The 16594-nt window shown below is 43.8% G+C and overlaps 1 protein-coding gene across 1 annotated transcript in view; it reads right to left on the bottom strand.

Moving 5' to 3' along the window:
- Positions 1–360: 360 nt before the first annotated feature.
- Positions 361–16594, bottom strand: part of LOC140715712 (synaptonemal complex central element protein 1) — a 72905-nt gene continuing 56671 nt past the window's right edge. Inside the window, exons 10-12 of the mRNA XM_073028083.1 lie at positions 5323–5440; positions 4360–4455; positions 361–2440 (exon numbers count right to left, since the gene is read on the bottom strand). Coding sequence (XP_072884184.1) covers positions 2335–2440; positions 4360–4455; positions 5323–5440 — 320 coding nt within the window. The 3' untranslated portion in view covers positions 361–2334. The remainder of the gene's footprint in view (positions 2441–4359; positions 4456–5322; positions 5441–16594) is intronic.

Below are 16594 nucleotides of genomic sequence, written 5' to 3'. Positions count from 1 at the left end.
CTATCAAACTTCTTGATTAGAAGTTGAGAGAGATAACAAATCAACCATGATGTTTATGTTTTTGCGGTTTTAAATCTATGTCCTCTCTTGCTTCTTGAAACCCCTAGCATGGGGAAAAGATTCTGTCTACTTCTATTTATGCCTCTATCAGGTCACCCCCTCAGCCTCCTCCTGACTAGGGAGAAGGAGCCCAGCCTATCTGATCTCTAAAGTTTATGCATGTCGTTCCTATGGTAGGCAGCAAGATGGTGACAAGGTTCACTTGGGTATCCTTCATTGGCAAGGGGTACTCCAGACTGTTTTGTCAGAACACTTTCAAGGGGAAATAGAAAGAATAGTTTTATTTGACACATGCTCAGAGTTCAAAGTAATTATATTATCAAAGTTTACATATGTCACCACACACTACCTTGAGATTCATTTTCTTGTGGGCATTCACAGTAGATACAAAGAAACACAACTGAATCAATGAAAAACTGCACACAAAAACAGAGAAACAATCAATGTCCAAAAGACAACAAACTGTTCAAATTCAAAAAGGAAAACAAATATCAATAAATAAATAATATTGAGAACATGAGTTGTAGAGACCTTGGAAGTGGCTCCTTCTCTCTGTTGGTGCAGTCTGTTTGAAGTTTAGGCACTGCTTTCCCACTCTGAGCCTGGAACGTGGGTCTGCACTGCGTCGGTTTTCCAATGATATCACTCCCTTGTTATCCTTGCCAGTATGTTCTGATGCTGTTCACCTAGTCTACTGTGGAACTGCAGACATAGACTCAAATGTGCTGACCAATGGAACTACAGGTAAAACCACTTCTACAGTGACTGTTGCTATTGGGGGGGGGGGGGTCTACAGAATGCTCCCTTCCTGTTTCTGACTCCCACCCACAGTAACCCAGTAGACAATCCCTCCGTGGTGTCCTTTAGCTGTGATTCTGTCCCTGATTAACAATGTAACTCCACCATCCTGTCCTTTTTGGCACATCAATACCCTGGAACAGCCAGTAGCTATTCCTGCCCTTGTGGCAGCCAAATGGCCACAACTTTTGTACTGTCCGTGGTCTAAGTTCATCACCCTTGTTCCAGATCATTCTTGCATTCAAACTTCAACCCATCCCACTGACTGCACTTTTGTCCTATCAACTGCCTATCCTTCCTCACTACATGTGTCTTTCTACACGTCTCATCTACCTGTACACCAACTTACCCCTGGTAGGTCCCCTTCTCCATCCCCATCAACCTGTTACTGAGAGTTCAAACTCTCTGCATATAAAAGGGGCTTCCAAATTTCTCGCCTTTAATTTTGCAACTCCAACTATGGGTGATGAACCAAATGCGGGCAGATGGGACCTGTTTCCACACTGTATGACTCATGCAGTTACAGGGAGAATATGCAAACTCTGTACACAGACACTGCCAGATGTCACGACTGAACCCAGGAGGAGGCCCCCTCGATTCTGCCCCACATTTAGTTCAATCAAGGCTGACCTACACCAGGTCCCAACCCCCCGTTTCCCCAGTTCACAGCAATCTGCAATCCTCCAATCATTGGGAAATTCACTTAACACTCTGTTGGAGGGACTCAGCGAGTCAAGCAGCATCCGTAGAAGGGAAAGGAATTGTCAACACAGGGTTCTGATCTGAAAGGTTGCCAATTTGTTCCCTCCCATGGGTGTTACTCGACCCACTGAGATCCTGCAGAAGATAGATTGTGGCTCCACATTTCAGCATCTGTGTTCTCTTGTAGCTCCTGCAATTTATCTACTGCAATGGTCTAGCGTTTAGGGCAGAGGATATCCGACATTCACCATCCTAAGTTGGAAGGATTCACCTCCTTCTTTGCCCTGAGTACTTTGAAAGCTTTTTGTCTGAAATTCCAGGGAGCACTGTGCTCATCTGTGGAACTTGTCCTGGTATATGAAACTCTCAAAAGTCAGAGAATTATTCCGCTGAAGTCCCGACACCCAATTCCCCAGGGAAGCTCCCACTGGATAGATTCAAATGGGGAGCCTCGTCCATTTTGTCCTCTAACTTCTGGCTGCACCCCCACCACTTTCCCTATGGCCTAGTGCTCTCTACCGATCTGTGCCCGGCTGACACTAGGGCTCAGAGAATCAGACCTGTTCTCCTGCTCAAGGGGCTCAGGGACTGAGTGACACCACAACCGGAAATTGGTAAGCAGCAATAATTTATTGAATAAATACTGTAAGTCTTGGCAAATTACCAAAGACGACAACAAGCTCTTTATCTGCAAGTGCAGGTCTCTGACTGGGGCCCTCGCTCTCTCTCCAGCTGTGTCCTGAGACCTACCAGTCATTTTCTTGGACCTACCGATCACTTTGTTGACTGTTGGAGATCATCTTCCTCATTGCCTGTGTCCGCGGTGTCCTTTCCAGCCAGGGCGGGGAACTTTCTCCCGGGCTCCCACTCCTCCTCGAGCCTGCCCACCAGAAGATCGCACGGTCAGACTTAACCCATAGTGGGCGGCTTTACGTGTTGCTGTGGAATCAGTCAGATTGCACCCCAAGGAAGAAGGTAACCCTCCACATCTTCTCAACTGTCCACGTGGAGTGTGATGGAGTGCCCCCAACATACGAGCGGCAAAGTGGTGTTGCTAGTAGAGCCCCTATCTCACAGCTCTGAGACTCCAGGGTGTGTGTGTGTGTGTGTGTGTGTGTGTGTGTGTGTGTGTGTGTGTGTGTGTGTGTGTGTGTGTGTGTGTGTGTGTGTGTGTGTGTGTGTGTGTGTGTGTGTGTGTGTGTGTGTGAGAGAGAGAGAGAGAGAGAGAGTACAAGTGTGATATAGTGTGAGAGAGTGTGAGAATGTGTGTGTGAGAAGGAGTGTGAGAGAATGCGTGTGTGTGAAAAAGAGTGTGTGAGAGTCGGTAAATGAGAATGTGTGTGTGAGAGCGAGAGATAAAATATGAGGGATCGGGAGTGTGTGTGTGAAAGAGAGAGCGGGTGTATGTGTTATGGAGTTTGCACATCCACCCTGTGACCACACTGGGTGTTTTGCTGTCATAGATCAGCACAGCATAAGATCAGGCCATACAGAGAAACTAATTAAGCTAACGACACCTCTTTCTTTCTGTCTGCACAATGTCTTCAGCTCTCCATTCTCTGCACATCCATGTGCCTATCTAAGAGCTTCTTAAATGCCTTTATTTTATGTGTTTCCATGACCATTCCCGGCAGTGCTTTTCAAGCACCCACCACTCTGTGTGAAAAATCCCTTTGAACTTTGCCCCTCTTCCCTTAAACACATACTTTCTAGTATTAGACATTTTGATAACCTCCTCCTGGGATTAGTGACCACATTGCCGGACATACCACTGAGTCTACACCAGAGCTGTTCAATCCTTCTCTTTCATATTTACTCCCAGCACCCACCATCAGCAAGATAAATAATTCCACTAGCCACTCACACTAGGGTAAATTGACCCTTCAACTCTCCAGAGACAACTTAAGCACCCTGGGGATACTCACAACAGGATAATTATTGCTTGATCTCCCTGCTGGAATCTGTAACTGTGACCCTATCCGACTCTCTGACTGACTAACCTAGCCTGCAGCCAGAGAATGTTAAACAGGCCCTTTGGCCAATGAGTCCCTGCTGCTCACACTCAGCCCATTTTATTCTCCTGACATTCCCTACACCCCCTCACCCACCCACTGGGGGCGAGTTTCAGTAGCCAATGGGGAGATCACTAATGGCCGGAACAATAGTATTAATACTTCACAGTGCCAGTGACCTGGGTTTGATTCCTGCCACTCTCTGTAAGGAGTTTGTATATTCTCGCTGTGGCTGCATGGATTTCCTCCAGGTGCTCTGGTTTCTTCCCACATTTAATAGACGTACAAGTTAGTAGGTTAATTGGTCTCATGAGTGTAATTGGTTGGCATGGGCTTGTTGGGCTGGAAGGGCCTGTTACTGTGTTGTATCTCTAAATAAAATCAAATACATAAACTAACGTACAAACTCCACACACACACACGTACATACAGACACAAACACAGAGACACAACACAGACACACACATACATACACACACACAGAGACATAGACACACACACACACACACGCAGACACACAGATACCCAGAGACACAACAAACACAGACACACAAACACATGCATAGACATACACAGAGACACACACAGACACTCACACAAAGACACGTACATACATACAGACATACTCACACAGAGCACTAAAGGTCAAGACTAAACCCAAGTCTCTGGCACTGAGCTCTACTATGCCAATATGCCACGCTGAGGATCGGACAGGCGTAGGAGAAAGTACTCAGTGTGCTGATTAAGTTACAGTTGGGCTGGCAGACTTGCTCACTGAGACTCCTACCTGCTCAGCTCTGGCGGCTGCTGAATCTCCGAGTGTTGCTGGGTCATCTCCTGCAGAGCTGCCTTCGCTGCTTTGTTTTCCTCTTCGAACAGTTGGCTACAGTGGAAGACACTGTCGTTAGAAATCATTGCGCACAATGGTCTAATACCGAGGGTCTAGATGCCTGTGGGGTGGGGAAGGCAGTGCTCTAGCAGAGGACAGCTCTGGAGTTGGAAAAGCCATAAGCATATGATTTGAAGGTGGGATGGGGGGTGGGAAAAGGGGAAGAGGGCCATAGGATGTGATTGCTTGGTTGGGATTTGATGTCAAGGAGAAGAATAACAAAAAAGTCAAGTGAGTTTTGGAAACAATTTGCTCAGGAAACATTCACTATTGGCTCTGGGATTGCTTCCCCCCACCAACGGTGTGTCAAATCTGGTTAAACACAGCATGGGTGGGGTCAATGAGTTATACAAAATCGAAACAGAGCCCACATTGTAGCCACACACACACAAAATGCTGGTAGAACGCAGCAGGCCAGGCAACATCTATAGGAAGAAGCACAGTTGACTTTTCGGGCTGAGACCCTGCGTCAGAACTGACTGAAAGATAAGATTGTAAGAGATTTGAAAGTAGGAGGGGGAGGGGGAAATCCAAAATGATAGGAGAAGACAGGATGGGGAGGCGTGAAGCTAAAAGCTGGAAAGGTGATTGCCAAAAGGTGATCTGCCTCATGATCCTTTCCCTTCTCCAGCTCTGTGTCCTTTTTGCCCAAAAATCAGCAGTTTATTCCCCTCCTGTAGATGCCTTCTGACCTGCTGATTTCCCTCAGCATTTTGTGTGTATTACCCAAGTTTATCCAGCCTCTTCTGAGAGCTCATGCTTTCTAATGTGGGCAGCGTCCTGGTGAACCCCTTCTCTACCCTCTCCAAAACCTCCAGTCCTGCGGTCTGACCAAAGTTTTATGCGGGTGGGTGTACGTACTGAGTGAGCCTGGCCTCCTTGCTGTGCAGGAAGATCATCTCGTCACTGGTAGCGCCTTGCTGCTGGAGGGAGCTGAGCTCCTTATCCAGGGTACTCAGTTTCTCTTTCGTCTTGTGCTCTGTTACAAAGCGGACAAGATGTGGTTAACGGGAGGCTCCCCACTCACGCCTTTTATGTGTTTTTAATGTTTTGTTGATCCAGTTTCTATTTCCCTTGTCAGAACCCCCAACTATGCGCAGTAAGACTTCACAGTTGTATCAATAAATTTTGTGCCACATAGGAGCACTGCTAAATTATTAGGCAGAGTCACGCTGTGGAGAAACCTGCCACTTGCCCACAGAAACTATTCCTTCTAGGCTACATGGAGGCACAGCTACACAGTAACAGAAATACTCATGTGCACATAGCCTTGGTTGCCACATGGCTGGAATTTTCTTTTATATAATAGAAACACAGAAAACCTACAGCACAATACAGGCCCTTAAGCTGTGCCAAACATGTCCTTACCTGAGAAATCACCTCTATTTTTGCCCTCTATTTTTCTGAGCTCCATGTACCTGTCCAGGAGTTTCTTAAAAGACCCTATCATATCCACCTCCACCACCGTCGCCCGCAGCCCACTCCACACACCCACCACTCTCTAGTAAAAAACTTACCCCTGACATCTCCTCTGTACCTACTTCCAAGCACCTTAAATCTGTGCCCTCTCCTGCTAGCCATTTCAGCCCTGGGAAAAAGCCTCAGACTATCCACACGATCAATGCCTCTCATCAGGTCACCTCTCATCCTCCGTTGCTCCAAGGAAAAAAGGCCAAGTTCACTCAACCTATTCTCATAAGGCACGCTCCCCAACCCAGGCAACATCCTTATAAATCTCCTCTGCACCCTTTCTACGGTTTCCACATCCTTCCTATAGTGAGGCGACCAGAACTGAGCACAGTACTCCAAGTGGGGTCTGACCAGGGTCCTATATAGCTGCAACACTACCTCTCAGCTCCTAAACTCAATCTCACAACTGATGAAGGCCAATACACCGTATGCTTTCTTAACCAACAGAGCCAACCTGTGCAGCTGCTTTGAGTGTCCTATGGACTCTGACCCCAAGATCCCTCTGATCTTCCACACTGCCAAGAGTCTTACCATTAATACTATATTCTATTACATTCCTGGACTTCTCTAGTGCCTTTAACACCATCCAGCCCAAGATCTTAAGGCACAAACTAACGGAGATGGGAGTAGACTCTCACATGGTGGATTGGATAGTGGACTACTTGACAGATAGACCTCAGTATATGTGGTTGGGAGACTGTAGGTCTGACACGGTGGTCAGCAGCACAGGAGCGCCGCAGGGGACCGTGCTCTCTCCGGTCCTGTTCACCCTGTACACATCAGACTTCCAATATAACTCAGAGTCCTGCCATGTGCAGAAGTTCGCTGATGACACGGCCATAGTGGGGTGTGTCAGGACTGGACAGGAGGAAGAGTATAGGAAACTGATACAGGACTTTGTGATATGGTGCAACTCAAACTACCTGCGTCTCAATATCACCAAGACCAAGGAGATGGTGGTGGACTTTAGGAGATCTAGGCCTCATATGGAGCCAGTGATCATTAATGGAGAATGTGTGGAGCAGGTTAAGACCTACAAGTATCTGGGAGTACAGTTAGACGAGAAGCTAGACTGGACTGCCAACACAGATGCCTTGTGCAGGAAGGCACAGAGTCGACTGTACTTCCTTAGAAGGTTGGCGTCATTCAATGTTTGTAGTGAGATGCTGAAGATGTTCTATAGGTCAGTTGTGGAGAGCGCTCTCTTCTTTGTGGTGGCATGTTGGGGAGGCAGCATTAAGAAGAGGGACGCCTCACGTCTTAATAAGCTGGTAAGGAAGGCGGGCTCTGTCGTGGGCAAAGTACTGGAGAGTATAACATCGGTAGCAGAGCGAAGGGTGCTGAGTAGGCTACGGTCAATTATGGAAAACCCTGAACATCCTCTACATAGCACCATCCAGAGACAGAGAAGCAGTTTCAGCGACAGGTTGCTATCGATGCAATGCTCCTCAGACAGGATGAAGAGATCAATACTCCCCAATGCCATTCGGCTTTACAATTCAACCGCCAGGAGTAAGATATGTTAAAGTGCCGGGGTTAGGACTCAATGTATTTAATTAAACTACTTAAGAACTTTTTAAAAGCTATTATTAATGCTTTTTGAGAGGGTGATTTTAGATGCATATCATATTTTTACTGAGTTAAGTATTGTATGTAATTAGTTTTGCTACAATAAGTGTATGGGACATTGGAAAAAATGTTGAATTTCCCCATGGGGATGAATAAAGTATCTATCTATCTATCTATTATCATATTTGACCTACCACAATGAACCATCTCACACTTATCTGGGTTGAACTCCATCTGCCACGTCTCAGCCCAGTTTTGCATCCTATCAATATCCTGCTGTAACCTCTGACAGCCCTCCACAACACCCCCAACCTTTGTGTCATCAGCAAACTTACTAACCCATCCCTCCACTTCCTCATCCACCCTGTTATTATTAGACCTTTCCAGAATCTGTCTCCCTATCTGCTCCTCGATAACCCTGTTACTGTTGAGTGGTCTATAACAAACACCCAGTAGAGTTATTGACCCCTTCCGGTTCCTAACTTCCACCCACAGAGACTCCAAAGGTAATCCCTCCTTGTCTTCCTCCTTTTCTGCAGCCATGACACTATCTCTGATCAACAGTGCCATTCCTCCACCTCTTTTGCCTCCCTCTCTGTCCTTTCTGAAACATCTAAAACCTGGCACTCAAAGTAACCATTCCTGCCCCTGTGCCCCAATGTTAATAAAATTTTGAAATTTATGTTAATATACAGTAATTGAGAATTACCCTGTAATTAATAGTGTTAATGAACATAATCGATACATTTTCTAAATAATAAATATACAACCTTTACTTTGAAACATTTTGGAGCTGAAATGTATTTCCATTGTCAGTGTTTCAAGTTACAACACTGTTAAAATTGTAACAATAAACACAGAATGGAAGTTGGCTGCTCATTGAACACAGATGCTAAGTTTAAAAGTTTATGAAACATAAAAGACTTTCTTTATTTTAATGTATTTTGGTACACCCTTCAATTAATAAAATCAAAAGTACGTAATTTTCCAAGTTTCATTCTGAATATTCATAGTATGCATAGCACAAAAAACTGAAGTGTCGCGGAGTTTTCAAGCTGTGTAAAAATTTCCTGCTCAGAGTTGTTCCACAGAGCGATAAAAACAATTAGAGGGAACGTTGCCCACGGAGTATGTGCCGACCATTGACACTAATCTTATTTTAATCTTTCCACATTCCTCTCAACTCCTCCCACATTTCATCACTCACCCACTCGCTAGCAGCAACTTACGGTGGCCGATTGACTTACTGTTGAGCTTATCACAGTATGCAATAGTACAAGTTTACATGGTGCACGTAGGTGTCCTCCCCACCATCAAAGTCATCTTCAAGAGGAGGTGCCTTGAGAAGGAGGCACCCATCATGCAGGACCCTCACCAACTGGGAGGTACCCTCTTCTCATTGCTACCATCAGGGAGGAGGTATAAGGGCCCAAAGACACACACTCAACGATTTAGGTATAGCTTCTTCCCCCTTGCCTTCAGACTTCTGAACAGTCCATGAACACTACTCCATTGTTCCTTTTATTTATTTTTTGAAATTTGGAGTAATTTTATGTCTTTGCACTGTCTTGCTGCTGTACAACATTATATCTCATGTCAGCAAAGTCAGTGATAATGTCATTTACCTGAACTAGTCCCATTTGCCCATATTTGGCCCATACCTTCCCTATCCATGTACCTGCTAAAAATGTCTTAGACATTGTACATGGACCCGCCTCAACCAATTCCTCTGTGTTAAAAAGATGCCCCTTGGGTCCATTTTAAACCTTTTCTCAGGGTTGGAGAGGAGGACATAAGACCCTAAGGCACAGGAGCAGAATTAGGCAACCTGGCCCATAGAGTCTGCTCCACCATTCCAACATGGCTGATTTATTATTCCTTTCAATTTGATTCTCCTGCCTTCTTCCCGTAACTAATCAAGAACCTATCAACCTCCACTTTAAATATACCTAATGACTTCACCACTACAGACATCTGTGGCATGAATTCCACAGATTCACTACCCTCTGGCTAAAGAAATTCCTGCTCAACTCTGTTCTAAAGGGATGTCCTTCTATTCTGAGGCTATTCCCTCTGGTCCTAGACTCTCCCACCATAGAAAACATCCTCTCCACATTCACTCTATCTAGGCCTTTCAAAATTTAATAGATTTCAATGAGATCCCCATTCATTTTTCTAAATGCTAGCAAGTATAGCCCAGAGCCACAAATACTCAAATACATTAACCTTTTCATACCTGGGATCATTCTTGTGAACCTCCGCTAATACATTCACCAATGCCAGTACATCCTTTCTTAGATAAGGGGCCCAAAGCTGCTCACTGTATTCCAAGTGTAGTCTTACCAATGCCTCATAAAGCCTCAGCATTACATTTTTAAAATCAGAATCAGGTTTATTATCACTGGCTTGTGATGTGAAATTTGTTAACTTAATATTCTAGTCATCTCAAAATGAATGTTCACATTGCATTTGTCTTTCTTACCATCAACTCAACCTGCAGGTTCAACTTTAAGAAATCCCACACGAGGACTCCCAAATCCCTTTACACCTCTGATTTGTGAATTTTCTTTCTATTTGGAAAATAATTATTTTTTTCCTGCTTCCAAGATGCATGACCATACACTACGATACACTGTATTCTATCTGCCACTTTTTGCCCACTCTCCTAGTCTATCTAAGTGCTTCTGCAGACTACCTGCTTCCTCAACACTACCTGTACCTCCACCTATCTTCATATTGTCTGCAAACGCGGCCACAAAGTCATCAATTCCGTCACTAACATGTTACTGTATCTCAAAAGAAGCAGTCCCAACACGACCCTGTCGAACACCACCGGTTCAAGGACAAGTTCAAGTTTATTGTAATTTCAACCGTATACATGTACACCACAAATGAACAAGGTGCACAACACAGTATGTATAACTCACACTTAACACATAAATTAATTTTACCACAAATACATCACAAGTTTAAAAGTAAACAGTATATCATGACTGGCATTTCATATGTGGTGAAACTTGGATGTTGGCAGATAGTACAGTAGTCCCACGGCCTTGGAAGAAGAAGATGTTTCCTATCCTAACAGTTATTGTCCTAATTCTATGGTACCTCCCGCCTGATGGTAGGGGGTCAAAGAGATTGTTGGACAGATGGGAGGGATCACTGACAATGCTAAGGGTCATGCATACACAACAATCAGATGGATGGAAGAGAGACCCTGATGATCATCTCAATAGTTCCCACAAATCTTTGTAGAGTCTTTTTTCTCAGCAATATATTGTTTTTTAAATCAAGAAAACATAGTACAAAGGAGGTTTGTGCAGTACATAACAAATGTACAATTCACATCTATGACAGAGATGCACCCATAGTACAATCATACTTTGGTTGCCTCCCTGCCCCGACCCACCCCTCCCAATTCCCATCTCCAAGCCATCATTGCATTAGCAAAAAGGGTTAAACAGAACCTTTATCCCTACAGAGTTGCATTGGTATAGAGAAGGTGAACTTTCCTACACATTAACTGTTGTATGCTTACACGTCAGAGTTCGTAGAATTTTACCGGAGAATGCTGAAAGTCAGGGAGTTATGTGCAGAGGAAAGGGAGAAGGGATGAACCTTTAGTTTGGCTGGGAGTTCTGAAAATATTCAAGAAAGGGTCCCCACACCTTTTGGAACTTTATGTCTGAATTGAGAGTTGAATAATGGATCTTCTCAAGGTATAGACTGGACATGATGTCCCTGAGCCACTGAGCATGGGTGGGCGGGGCAGCATCCCTCCACCTGAGCAAAACTGCACACCTCGCCAAAAGAGAGGCAAAAGACAATATGCGACGTTTGGTCCAACTTAGGTGCGTGTCCCCCTCTCCGGAGGTACCGAAAAGAGCAATCAAAGGGTTAGGTTCCAGAATGTAATTGAGTATTTGGGATAGAGCTTGGAAAACATCTCTCCAGTATTTTTCCAAGCTAGGACATGTCCAGTACATGTGAATAAGGGAAACCTCGCTCCTTTTGCATTTGTCGCAGCAGGGATTAACATCTGGGTAAATGTGAAATAATTTAGTTTTAGACATATGGGCCCCATGTAGGACCTTCAACTGTAACAGACAGTGGCGGGCACATAAAGAGGTTGAGTTAACTGAATCCCATACATCATCTGACAGTGAAAAATTTATATCTTGCTCCCAGGCAGTTTTAATTTTGTCAAGGGGGGGCTCGCCTCAGAACTGCTAGCTTGTCACAAATAATAGATATTAGACCTTTGCGCAGTGGATTCATGCAGAGAAACATATCAAGGACGTTTGTGTCGGGTGTCTCAGGGAAGTTTGACAACAAAGGGCTGATAAAATGTCTAATTTGCAAATTACTGAAGAAATGAGTGTTGGTTAAGTTAAACTTTGCAGACAGTTGTTCAAATGATGAAAAGCAGTTGAATTTTATAGATCTTTAAAGTACCTGTTGCCCTTTCTATGCCAGTCTTGAAATGTTGGATCATGTACAGAAAGCTGGAAGAGGTGATTATGTAGAATAGGACTTGAAAGAGAGAAGCCACAGAGACCACTATACTTTCTAAACTGAACCCACACTCTCAGGGTGTGCCTGATAACAGGATTAGCAATTGGTTTAGGTGTAAGACAAGGGAGTGTGGATCCAAGAAGTTCGGAAATAGAGGAATTCTTAATAGAGTTCAGCGCCATTGCCACCCATATTGGGCAGTCAGATTGGTTGTGGAAATGAGACCAAAAGATGAGATAGCGTATGTTAGCTGCCCAATAGTATAAGCAGAAATTATACTGCTTATATATATAGCATAAGTAGGATAATATGACTGAGTCTAGCGAGTCAAAGAAGACTTTAGGAATAAAAATTGGTATGGATTGAAAAAGGTATAAGAATTTAGGAAGGGCGTTCATTTTGACAACATTAATTCGGCCCATCAGGGACATGGATAGGGGTGACCACTGTGCTAGGCTCTGTTTTGTATCATTTAACAAATTAGTGAAATTTTCTCCAAAAAGACGCTTATAATTCCTTGTTACTGTGATGCCAAGGTAAGTAAATTGGTTATTCACTACCTTAAAAGGGGGGTTATGGAACTCTGACGCTTGTGCTTCTCCATTTATCGGAAAAAGTTTGCTCTTGTGTAAATTAAGTTTATATCCTGAAAACAGGCTAAATTTGTTAAGGAGTAAGAACATGGAGGGTAAGGAGGTGATCGGGTTTGATATAAAAAGTAAAAGGTCGTCAGCATAAAGGGAGACTTTCTGCTCAACTCCCTCCCTCCAAATCCCCATCAGATCCGCACAAATGTGGAACGCAATCGCCAGTGGCTCTGTGGCCAGATTGAAAAGTAACGGGCTTAAGGGGCACCCTTGGCGGGTTCCACGTTTGAGATTGAAAGGTTGGGATTGCTGAGAGTTGGTCAAAACAGAGGCAGTGGGACGTGAATATAACAGTTTAATCCACGTGATGAAAGTTGGTCCAAAATCAATTTTTCTAAAACAGCAAAGAGGTAATTCCATTCCACACAGGAGAACGCTTTCTCTTCATCTAAGGAGATAACACATTCAGGAATCCCAACTGAAGGTGAGTATAAGATATTTAAAAGACAGCGTATGTTAAAAAGGGGAGGTGGTTTTTGACAAAACTGGTTTGGTCTTCAGAAATAATAGGAGGTAGGATGTTCTCTAATCTACGGGCCAGAACTTTAGCTAAGATTTTGACATCAACATTTAACAGACAGATTGGCCTGTATGAAGAGCACTCTGTTGGATCTTTGCCTCTCTTCGCTAGAAGAATGATGCATGCCTCATTAAATGATGCTGGCAGTTTACCAGTTTACAAATCAGATAAAACCAAGGTTAGTTGAAGTGAGAGCAGTGACGAAAATGATTTAAAGAATTCTACAGGGAACCCATCGGGTCCTGGAGATTTACCAGTCTGCAGTGACCAGATGGCTGAGGATATTTCCTCTAATGAAATTGGCTCATTAATTTTCATTTTGAGATCAGAGAGAGTGTAGGGATATTTAATATATTTTAAACATTCTCGACCAAAATGTTATCATTTGGGGATTCAGAGGCGTAAAGTTGGGAGTAAAAGTTCCTGAATGTGTCATTGATCTCAGAGTGATTCGAGGTGATGCTTCTGTTTTCCATTCAAATTTTTGTGATGCGTTGTTTGGCTTTGAAGCCCCTTAATTGGTTGGCTAAAAAGTTACCAGATTTGTCACCATGAATATAGAACCAGCTCTTTCTCTTCAAGATTTGGCGTTCAATTGGGTGAGTGGAAATAAGATCAAATTTAATTTGATGTTCCACTCGACTTTTTTGTACAGCTCTGGATTTTTAATTTGAACATATTGTTGGTCTATTTCTTTAATCTGATTGGCCAGGTCAAGTCATTCTTTCTTTTCATATCTGCAGCGTAGGAAATTATTTCACCCCTGAGGTATGTTTTCAAAGCGTCCCAAACAACCAAGCTTGAGGTTTCAGGTGACATATTGATATAAGGAAAAAGATTATCTGGCCCTCCATAAATTTTACAAAGTCATCTGACAGTAAGGTCAAATTAAAACACCAATGCTTATTTATTTGAGGAAGGCCAGGAAGGATTATAGACAGGGCAACTGGAGTATGGTCTGATATCACTATGCTCTAATAAACGCAGGAACCTGATGGAATCAACTGATTATCAATTAGAAAGTAGTCAATTCTAGAAAAGGTGTGATGGATGTGTGAGAAGAAAGAATATTCTCTCTTATTTGGGTAGAAAAAGTGCCACATATCAGAGATGCCATAGTTGGAGAGGAAGGGCTGAATTAATGAGGCAGATTTGCTTAGTACTCTGAGAATAGGAGACGATCGATCCAGCACTGGATCTAACCAATAGTTGAAGTCTCCGCCTAGTATGAGAGAGTATGAACACAAATCAGGCAGCGCAGAAAAAAAAACATCCAAAGAAGTCCACATTATCCGAGTTAGGAGCATATATGTTAGCCAATACTACTAGCATATTATAGAATTTCTCCGAGACAATGACAAAATGGCCATTTGTATCTGATATTTTGTTGTGGAGCTCAAAGGGAATGTTTTGATTTATGAGAATTGAGACCCCCCGGCTTTAACCTGAAAAATGGAGTGAAAGTGCTGCCCCGCCCATCGTGACATAAGACAGGAATTATCAGAACTGCAAATATGTGTCTTGTAGAAATGAAATTGTTGTGTTAAACTGTTTCAGATGTGAGAACACCTTCCTTCTTTTAACAAGATGATTCAGCCCCTTGACATTCCAGCTCACAAAATTTAACGCTGAACCATTCTTCTTTAAAAAGGATACAGGTTGATAGGCACAAGTGGTATCATGTTTTCAGGTATCAGCGCTAAGGCAAAAGTGTAATACAAAGTGAAACAGGGCAGAAGTAAATCCTTTATAACAAGGACTTCTAAGGGTTCTTAAAACAAAACCGGCATTGGAGTACCCTCCCCCCACCCCCCCAACCCACAACAAGACAGCTGCCAGAGAACCTAGAGCAATAATCATCCAACAGTACAATTTTCTGTCACGCGTATCATCTTCAACTCCGTCATTGTTATTTAAAGGAAACAGTAAGCATTCAACACTCCTAATCTGACAATATGCTTAATGAGAGATAAAACAATTCCTCCAAAGTTCATTTGATATGGCTCTAAAAATTGAACCATAAATCAGAAATATAAACTGATATTTAGAAAAAATAAACAGACTTTACCTAGTGCTCTTCCCATCAAAGGTTGTAGAGTTCACTGAATTGGAGGTAAAAGGAAGTACTCTCTCTCTCTCTCTCTCTTTCTCTCGAGAGCAGACTGAATGAGTACTATTCTACCTATTATGGTAGTCAGACCAGACCTCACTATCCAAGCACTGCAAATGTCACCTGGCAGAGGGTATGGGGAAAAAATATTTTATGAAGAATCCAGTGTAGTGGGGAGGCTATTGATGTATTTCCGTGCTTCATCTACTGAACATAGCCATTTCTTGTCACCGCTGGGAAATGTAATGCAGAGCCGTGCAGGGTGTAGAAGGGAAGGTCTGAATCCTCGGTTGTATAGCTCCATCATTACCTCTCTGTACTCAGCTCGCAGGCTCGGAACTTTTGAAGAATAGTCCTCCACAACCCGAATCTGCTGGCCGCGGTATTCAAACTCCCCTCTCCGCCGGGCCTCCCTAACCAGGAGATCTTTAATCTGGTAGCGGAGAAGTCGAAGAATAACCAGGCGTGGTCTCTGTCCTGGGGCTGGTTTAGCTGCTAGTGAACAGTGGGCTCTATCAATCTCTGGTGAGGATGGGAGCGTCTCCTTCCCAAAGATCTCACAAAGCAGACTGGAAAAAAATTCAGTAGGGTACCTGCCTTCAATAGATTCGGGCAGGCCCAGGATGCGTATGTTCTGCCCTCTGCTCCAGCCCTCCAGGTCAGTAACTTTAGCCATTAGCTTGGTATTGTTTTCACATAAGCTGGAGCAGATGTTTTCCAGCTCACTGACGCCCTGGCTCAGGTTGCCCATAGCGAGCTAGAGAAAGGGTAAGTGATGGCCATGGTCCTCCACTTTACATTGGATTTGATCACGTTTCGTTTCCAGCAGGCTGAAAGAAGATTTAAATTCGGTTGCTAACGCCATGTGGTGTTGGTCTAGTTGCGTGGAGCTAGCCTCTACTGTCAGGCCAGCCGCCAAATCGTCTTTTTTCCCAGATTTGATACTCTTTGAGGTCATTGTGGAGCGAGTAAAGTCGCAGGCAAGGGGAAGAGCAAAAAAGTCCAACAGCTTGATATGAGAAAAGGGGGAAGAAGGAGTGTGAAAATAGAAAGTAGGATGGAGCGCATGTTCTCTGCATTTGGCTGCCAACTGGAAGTCAAATCTTTGTAGAGTCTTACGGTCAAATGCTTTGTGATTCTCATACCAGATGGCAATGCAGCTGGTCACCCACAGCCAAACAGAAAAGGCTCCCTTTATCTTTGCCTCCTGCCAGTCAGCCAGTCTTCTAACCATGCTAGTACTTTTCCTGTAATCTTTATCTTGTTCAGCAACCTCATGTGCGGCAACTTGTCAAAGGCCTT

This window comes from Hemitrygon akajei, chromosome 24 (assembly GCF_048418815.1).
Source record: "Hemitrygon akajei chromosome 24, sHemAka1.3, whole genome shotgun sequence".
NCBI lineage: Eukaryota > Metazoa > Chordata > Chondrichthyes > Myliobatiformes > Dasyatidae > Hemitrygon > Hemitrygon akajei.
Note: the sequence above shows the minus strand (reverse complement) of the source record. Positions and strands in the feature narration are given on the sequence as shown.